This window comes from Pinus tabuliformis, chromosome 1_2 (assembly GCF_031772625.1).
Source record: "Pinus tabuliformis cultivar Carrire ecotype Pingquan chromosome 1_2, CPIR1, whole genome shotgun sequence".
Classification (NCBI taxonomy): domain Eukaryota; kingdom Viridiplantae; phylum Streptophyta; class Pinopsida; order Pinales; family Pinaceae; genus Pinus; species Pinus tabuliformis.
The window spans coordinates 926,925,772-926,935,063 of NC_142298.1; the positions used below are offsets into that span (position 1 = coordinate 926,925,772).

At 36.9% G+C, this 9,292-nt stretch overlaps 1 protein-coding gene across 1 annotated transcript; it reads left to right on the plus strand.

Annotated features, from left to right (window-relative positions):
• Positions 1-3,935: 3,935 nt before the first annotated feature.
• On the plus strand, positions 3,936-8,619 carry LOC149208994 (TMV resistance protein N-like). The gene is made up of 5 exons (XM_089396241.1): positions 3,936-4,657; positions 4,880-5,969; positions 6,125-6,484; positions 6,578-7,672; positions 7,807-8,619. The coding sequence occupies exons 1-5, from the start codon at positions 4,122-4,124 to the stop codon at positions 8,386-8,388; spliced, it is 3,663 nt and encodes a 1,220-aa protein (XP_089252367.1). The 5' UTR covers positions 3,936-4,121; the 3' UTR covers positions 8,389-8,619.
• Positions 8,620-9,292: the final 673 nt, after the last annotated feature.

Sequence of the window (9,292 nt, forward strand, 5' to 3'; positions counted from 1 at the left end):
GAGATGAAGTTTATTTCACGAGAGATGTTGCTTAGATCCCGAGAGTCAGTTGCTTTTTTCTTGATTTGCCAGGACTTGACTCCCTCCCTGAGCTTGTCGATTTTTTCGCGAAAAGTGAGGAAGGGAGCGTCCTCAGAGAGAGTGATTTGTCCCCAGGCGGACTTGACAAATGCCTCAAAGGATTGATCCTGAAGATGAACCGTGTTAAACTTGAAAGAATAGCCCTTCCTTCGAAGATCATTAACCCATGCAAGGGATATGGGCTTGTGATCGGATGTGGAGGCAGCACCAGTTTTGGCGATGGGCATCCCCCAGTCTTCAATGATAGAAGATGACAGGAGAAAACGATCAATTCGTTTGGCAATGTAAGCACGACCCAATCGGCCATTGTTCCACGTGGGGCCCATGGGAACCGGAGGGATGTCCACCAGATCTCTATTGAGGAGCTCTCCACGCATTTTAACTGCTAGACTGTCCATAGACGTGCATTGGCCCCAACATTCTCGTGAGCTGAGCGTGAAGTTCAGGTCTCCTGCAATAATCAAAGATTGAATGTCAAGGATACCTGTGAGGAGAAAAGAGTCCCAGAAGAGGGTTCTGTTCTTGTATGGCGCGTAAACATTGAGCAAATTGATTGGTCGGGGCCTTCCCCGAATGAACGCAGAGAGAAGAATGCCAGCTTGACATTTGTAAGCATTTGCTTCATGGTCAACATAGTTATCTATGATCATGTTTATTCCATCACAATTTATTATTTACATCTTTACTTAACCATGGTAATTATTGTCAACCATAGTTGACAATGGTCAATTAAAATCAACCATTATAAACCAAGGTCAACATTGTCAACTCTTTTGAACCGTTAATGTAACATTAACTGTAGTAACAATCATCAACATTAAAGTAACATTGTTACATTAATGTAACATAAATACCATGTTACATTAATGGTTGACCATGGTCAACTTAATGAAATTTGTTCAACCTCTTCAAACGTGGTCAACCTCATCAACCCTCTTCAACTATAGTCAACCATAATTAACCCTCAACAACCATCGACAAGCTTGGTCAACCATTGTTAATCCTAGTCAACATCAACAACCACTTTTGACCATAGTGAGTCGACAATAACCATAGTAAACTAGCACAACTATATTATTAAATGTGGTTGATATATGAGGATGGGCAACGTAACCACTTTTGACCATAGTGAGTCGACAATAACCATAGTCAACTAGCACAACTATATTATTAAATGTGGTTGATATATGAGGATGGGCAACGTTTTCTATCTTTGAGCGGAGAGGCTCATTCTACATCCTAACATGATGGTGATGTGTAAGTATGTTTGTGCTTTGTGGAGTTGACAAGTATCCTCTTCAAAAAAATATTCTCTAAATGAAAAAACAAAAATGAATATGCTATGCATGTTTAGTTAGTTTTTTGTATGACCTAATATAATTTCATGTAAAATAATTAGAAGTAAAAAAATGTTCCAGTAAGGAGTTTAACATTATGTAATCTATATAGCATTAAAAAATATAATTTAAACAACGTAATCTATATAGCATTAAAAAATATATTTTAAACAATGTAATCTATATAACATTAAAAACTACAATTTAAACAATAAAAAATTGCAAATATTTTTGAGTCCAGAGGCTCATTCTACAACCCAGTATGAAGGGATGTGTAAGTATGTCTATCCGTCCATCGCTCTTTAAAATAAAATTAAAAATTATGTTCTAAATAGAAAAATAATGTCGACTATCATAAAAAATTGAATATGTTGTAAAATAATTAGAAGTCAAAAAAATGCATAGGTAAGTTGTTTAAATCTTATACTTTTCAGAAATATTTTAACAAAAGATTTAAATAAACTATTTGAAGATCTGTATAAACTAATTTATGTCCATATCAACTTCATATATACTATATATAGAAAAACAACTATTAAAATAAAATATTTTAATGTGATATAAAAAAATATTCAATGTGGATTATCAATAAAATATTTTAATAGGAATTAATATTGACATATACTTAAAATATATTAATAATAAAAAAACCAATTTTAATTTGCATGATGAAATGTGTGGATATACATATTATGTAAAATATTATAATGTCAATTACATATATATTATATATCATTTAATTTTTTTATATGTATATATCATGAAAAATTAAGTTTCTATGGTTAAAATGTTTATTTGGTCCTATATATATTATATTTAGTATTCAAACATACAATTTAAACATTGTAAATTAACACATTGTATTTTTCACTCTAAAGAAGTTTGCACATAAAGAAATTTGATCCCTCTTGACTCACGTTAGATCTGTACTTAAGATGGATCTATGCTGGTGTACTCTAAAAAAGTTTTACATGGAGAAATTTAATCCCCCTCGGCTCATGTTAGATCCGTACTTAAGATGGATTCCCTCTTGGCTCATGTTAGATATGCACTTAAGATGGATCTATGCTGGTGTACTCTAAAAGAAGTTTTTACATGAAGAAATTTAATCCCTCTTGGCTCATGCTAGATCTAAAGTTAGATAGATCTAGGCTACTTTATTGGCCAATCAACATAAAAATAAGACGAATCAACATATATCAACCACATTTACTAATATAACTAGTACAACCACATTAAAAATATTAATATGGTTGATATAGTCAAAGGATTTATAAATATAACAAAATAAACTATTGCAACACGAAGAATGCCTTACCAATGTACACATTTACCTGATTAACCATGTATAACCACATTTACTAATATAACTAGTACAACCACATTAAAAATATTAATATGGTTGATACAGTTGAAGGATTTATAAATATAACAAAACAAAACTATTGCAACTAGAAGAATGCCTTACCAATGTACACATTTACCTGATTAACCATGTATAAAAAGGTTATGGGTTAACTTTAACTTGACAAAAAAAGGAATTACACATCTTATTGTAAAATGGACCACTTTGCTAAATAAAATTTGCTTATAGTCTCAAATCTCTAAAAAATTGGTGGGCGGAACCATGTTGCAAGAATCTAATTTAATTTAAGAAAAAAAAATGAATTACACATCTTATTGTAAAATGAACCATTTTTGCTCAATAAAAATTGTTTATATATTAATTTCCACATTTAATTGGAATATGAATTTATTAGAATTCGAATAATTTCAAATACCTAGGAAATTGGTGGGTAGGAAACCACGAATCTAATTTTTTTAATTTGTTAAAAGTAAATGCAACTTAACAAATTCGGTAACACACTATAACTATTGATAAACATTAAGACTAAGCATATGCTTAGCATATTCCCTTGAGAATCAATCTAGGTCATCAATTAAAAAAAATCAATAAATCCTCATCCACTTTAAATTGAAATAAAAAACCTTCGAACAATTATACAAATATCTATATTATTAATTTATAAATTTACTAATATAATGATGCCAATATTTATATTTTTAGTTTTATTTTAAATTTATAATTCTTAAAAGAGTAGTGGGAGGGCGGAAGAATTGCGGACCACAAAAAATAGCTAGAATCTAAGCAAAAAAAAATCAAACACTTGTGAAACACCTAAAATTATGAAATTTAATTGCTTTTATATAAATTTACAAAAAATTTTACCAGATTTTTTCAAAATATAATCAAAATTTCCATAACTTTGTACACAAAAACGCATTCTTAAATCACAAATTTTCTAAATTCTATTAGCCAGAAACTTAATGTCTATAATACTACCATATCAACTCATTAAGTAATGAAAAAAATACGCATCTACATTAAAATTAAATTATATAAATTCAATGAATATCACATATTAACATCGGTTACGACTGCACGCATGATTTTACAGGGTTACCACAGGCTATCCCATCCATGTCGGTGGCCGTAATTGGTCATCATCGCATATATTGAGTACTGGTCATGGTCTCCGATAATTCAGTTTGCAACTTCTAACGAAAGTGGGATGCAGAGCACCTTCGTGTTCCTCAGATCACCTCACCCAACGAGAGGATTTCAGAATTTCGCTTGTCTATCAACACCTTCGTCTTCCCACTTCTCTTAACCCAACACAGGATTGACAATTTTCCCTTTCGATGGCAATTTTGCAGTCCGTCTCCTCCCCTTCCTCTGGAAAACAGATGAATGGATCTCCCTTGACAAATGCATGCGCCTCAACTTCTCAATCAGCAGTTTATGATGTATTCGTGAGTCACCGAGGCCCTGATGTGAAGAAGTCGTTGGCCAGCATCCTTTACCATTCACTGCAACATATGGGACTGCGTGTGTTTCTCGACTCGGGCGAATGTGAGTTGGGTGATTACTTTCCAGACAAAATACATCACGCCATTTGCTCTGCTTCTGTTCACATCGCCATTCTCTCGGAGAACTATGCCCATTCTCCCTGGTGTTTGGCCGAGCTCGCCTTAATGTTGGCAACTGATGCAAAGATTGTTCCGGTGTTTTATCATGTTTCGCCCTCTGTCCCTCGTCACTGCGTGGGATCGTACGCTGAAGCATTTCGCAAACATGAATTGAAGGGTAGATACGGCAAGGAGCAGATTGATGAATGGAAAGCAGCCCTCCATAAAGCTTCCCTATACTCTGGTTGGGAATTCAATGAGCATAACGAGTAAGCATTATCAATACCCGGCTTTATTTGGTCCTCTGCTGATGCTGTTATTTGTATAATTTTTAACCCTCCTCTGTAATCCTTTTATATGCACAAAATGTCTTTCTATGCACATAAAAAAATGATTCTAGTAAGTAAAGAAGCACTGAAAGTAGAACTCAACATAGATTCCAGCTGATTAGATTCCGGATTATCACACGATCTTCATGTAAATATGTCCAGTGACCAGGGTAAGTTGTGGAAGAACATAGTCGACACAGTATTAACAGAGGTGAGGAGGAGATCATCTTTAGAAGTTGCCGAACACCCAGTCGGGCTTGACCAAGCTGTGGATGACTTCAACAAAAGAATGGCAGAGTTTGCGCAAGAGAGGGAGAAGTATCCAAACATTGTAGGAATAGTGGGGATGGGCGGGTCCGGAAAAACAACACTGGCCAGGCACTTGTTCAACATCCACCACTCTACATTTCATGCCTCATGTTTTCTATTTGATGTGCGTGAAGCATCTGCTAACAATAAATTACCAGCTCTCCAAAGAAAACTATTAAAAGAGCTACTGCATGTTGATTACGACATTGACAGCGTCAGTCAAGGAAAGGAGTTTCTCAGATCTGGTTTTGCAGCAGCTGAGACTAGTCGCTTTCTTATAATTCTAGATGACATCGATCATAATGAGCAAGTAGACGCCCTCTTAGCAAAAAATGTTCTGAGATCTGATAGTTTGATAATAATTACTTCCCGTGACAGGAGCCTGTTTAGAAGGAACCCCGAGGCCATGCTCTATGAGATGAAGTCACTGGATGAGAATCATGCCAGAGAGCTCTTTTGTTTGCACGCCTTCCGCCATAGCAGCCCAGTTAGTGGATTTGAAGATCCAGTAGAGGGTTTCTTGAAAACTTGCGATGGCTTGCCTTTATCGATCAAAGTGTTGGGCGGACATCTTTTTGGGATATCTGACAAGAAAGAATGGGGATTAGAACTGCAGAAATTGTCCAAAGTGCCGAATAAAGACATCAAGCGCAAACTTCAAGTAAGTTATGATGCACTGGAGCGGGACGAGAGGAAGATGTTCTTGGACATTGCCTGCTTCTTCATCGGCTACCCGAAAGATACGGCCATACAGATATGGAATGCTTCAGGATGGAGCGGTGAGCAGGGTCTTCAAACCCTTAAATACAAGAGCTTAATTGAAGTACAGAATGGGGGAACCCTAGCAATGCATAATCTGCTCCGAGATTTAGGAAGGGACATGGCAGCTGCTGATCAAAATATTACCCCGCTTCTTTGGAGGCTCCAGGATATAAATCCTTTGGTATGATTCTTGAATCTAAATTTAAATCTAGGCTTCCCTTGTAAAGTTTTCAGGCAGATATTTATTTAAATTGTTTTGAGATGTTACGCTACTATAGTTTTAAATTCGATTATGTTACTCGCAATGCAATTTTTGACACTGTTTTCTATATGCAGCAAAAAAAGGGGTTTCGGCGTGTTCTTAGTAGCAGCCACAGTTTTCGGAGCTTTCTTCACCTGCGATGTCCTCTTGAAAAGCCACAAATATTGCACAAAAGTTTGAGAGACTTGGGCAAGAATAAGAACATCCCTGCAAAGGACCACAGCGGCCCTGCGGTAGAATTCTCAAGAGTCGATTTCTTCCTAGGAAATGATTGTCTTCAACCCGAAGTTTTGAAATCATCGAGAGACTTGCTATGGCTCAAGTGGGAGAATTGCCCTTACAAATCCATTCCTTCATGGATTCCTATGAACAGCTTACGACATTTAGAAATTATCCAGGGAGAGCTCAAAGACTTGTGGCAGGGTACTTCGGAGGTATTTAATCTTTTCAATTTATGACACCTTATTCCTTGCTTTCAAACCTGCAATTGATATTTTCTGATGAAAACTAAGATGTGCAAATTTCAGGCTCCTTTGCAGCTGAGAGAGCTGATTATCCGGTGGAACCCGTTGACAGCATTGCCAGTGCGATTTGGAAGTTTGACAAACCTGGAGCATATAGACTTCCATGGTTGCGACCGGCTGTTGATGTTACCAAAATCGTTTAGTTCTCTAACACAGCTTCAATATCTTGATCTAAGTGAGTGTAAAAGTCTCAGGATTGAGCCATGTAACCTATCTTTTGGACAGACTCAATCCGATTCGCTGAGGACGCTTCGTCTGCTCGGAACTAATGTCAGTAAGGAAGTAGTAAATCAAATTGTAAAATTAAATAGCTTGGAATGCCTGACTATAGGAAGCGATTCATTGACAAGTTTACCATCTTCTCTGGGGAACTTGACACTTTTAAGTGTGCTCTGCATAGGAGGCTGCAAAAGGATGAAGTTTTTACCCCCATCTATGCGGAAATTGGGTCTGTTAACAAATTTAACCATACGGAGCTCTGGCGTGGAGCATCTTCCAGAAGAAATATTTGGAGAGCTCACTAATCTTCAAGCTTTGGAGGTGGAAGACTGTCCAATAACGGACCTGACTTTTACAAATTCAAAGGCAAAAGGGTTTGGAGGCTCAGAGCAAGAAATACCCTGTTTGAACAAATCTAATGGGGCGTTCAATACTTTGCCCTTTTCCATCACGGAGGGTATGTGTATGTGTAGCCTTCAAAATATAACTCTACGGAACACAAAAGTAAGGACAATATCAATCAATGAGGACTTTTGCCCCAGACTTCAAACTCTCAACCTTGGAGAGAATGGAGATTTAGTTGAAGTCGATTTAACCCTCCCCTCAAAGCTGGAAAGCCTCTGTCTCTCGGGCTGTGGCAGATTGAAGAGGATATCTGGGATTTCCGATCTGGCAAAGCTTAAAGAGCTGGCGATAAGTGGGTGCTGCGAGCTGGAAGAGCTTCCAAGTCTGGCGCGTCTCAGTGCCCTGGAGCGGTTTACGGCCGATAAATGTTGGAAGCTGCAAAATACTGGTGGCGTTGAACAGCTGGAACGATTGAAAGATTTCAGGTTTTTAGCTGACAATGGAGCCGTATGGAATTGCTTTCATGACTTGCAGGTAATTAATTAACAATGCGATCACTGTAAGGGCAAAAACCAAATAGACTATGTAGGCGCATGAATTTTGCGAATGATTTTCCACAATAAGTTTATATGGCCAAATATTTAATCTAATGTGTGAGATTATTGCAGAGAATACCGTCGCAGCAGATGATTTTAGGAGGGAGAGCAGGGGCAGTAGCAGGAGTGGGTGTGGAGTCGATTGATTTAAGTGCATCGGACTTTTCTGATGGAACAGCGAAGGACTCCTTTACCGTGATTCAACAAGAGTATGTGACAGGAGGGGATACATTGGTCAATGTATGGAATTCGTCGTGCACAAGTGTTGTGATGATAATATGCTTTGTGATCGAGTCTTTCAGCGAAAATAGTTGGGTCAGGTTTTGGGGGTTTCCGGGTGTATTAGATCTAGATGGCGCTGTATGGATCAAAGCAGGAGAGTGGATAATTGCCAGTGTGTTCGCCATAGAAAAAACCTCTGCCTGGAAGAAGGATATCGCAAACTTGAAAAGACTTCAGGTTCTGCTGTCCAAATCCCCTCATTACAAATTGAAAAAGGCATTCATAACCATGGTGAACAAAGGAGGAGAAGATAAGATCGCTGAAATCCTCAACAAAATATTTGTTTCGATGAAGAACACACGAGCACCAGAGGATTCTGGATCAGCCTTTACACTGCAAGACGGCGTGAAAGGTAGAGAATGCTATCATTAAATCATTTTTATATTGTTTCTTATTTTACAAATGGAAAGGGACATGAATTTGGAAGATTTGTCAAAAAATTTAATGGCAGTCAATCCATTGATTTCTCCCCCCTCACCATTTAAATTATCAGTCTAGGGTTCTAATAATCAGTCTGGGGAAAACTGGAGTTTTTTCATTTTGCATTACTGTGGTGGATGTAAACTGCACTGTTTTTTAATACATTGCTGCATTGATTTATTAATGTGAAAAGAATATTGTCGTAATAGTAGAGTTAGGCTTCTGTGATCCATATCATGATGGATTTAACTTGAGAGGGTTTTCCTAATTACCTTAAACCCCAACCAAGATCTACTCCTTTGTAAGAAATTGAAATTAATGCACAGCGGAACTTACTTTCCATCCTCAAAGGCTCCTGGCCTTGACTTGAGTTATTGGCTCTTGAATCCTTCCAAGAGCTTGCAATCCTTCCAGTCTTCAATGGAGCAGACAATCTTTATGAGTTGATTGCAAGCCTTGGAGACTCAGCCCTTTTATAGCATTGCAAAACCCCAATCCTAGGGCAGCCTAAAATTTAGCTGAAACAAGTCTGTCTGAAATTTCAGATTGATTGAAATCAATCAATCAATCAATCAATCAATCAGATTTTGATTTCCTTATTCAGCTCAAATTTATTATTGCTATTTATTTTAATCAACTATAATCGGTCCATTAACAATTATAATTGATTAACATTATTCTACATGTATTTGTATCCAAATCCTTATTTTAAATACGTTTAATGCCATGACTTAATTAATCACATTATTTGGCATATAAATGTAATCTTGCTGACAGTATTTGACATCATAATCATAATGCACGCATGTCCAACTCAATTATTGTAATTAGACGTCTCTAAATCCAACAATCTCCC

Excerpts from the sequence above, each read along its gene's own strand:
- LOC149208994 (XM_089396241.1), top strand. The coding sequence starts at position 4,122 with ATGGCAATTTTGCAGTCCGTCTCCTCCCCTTCCTCTGGAAAACAGATG. Across the intron at positions 6,485-6,577 it reads TGTGGCAGGGTACTTCGGAG|GCTCCTTTGCAGCTGAGAGA; the intron begins GTATTTAATCTT and ends TGCAAATTTCAG. Across the intron at positions 7,673-7,806 it reads ATTGCTTTCATGACTTGCAG|AGAATACCGTCGCAGCAGAT; the intron begins GTAATTAATTAA and ends AGATTATTGCAG.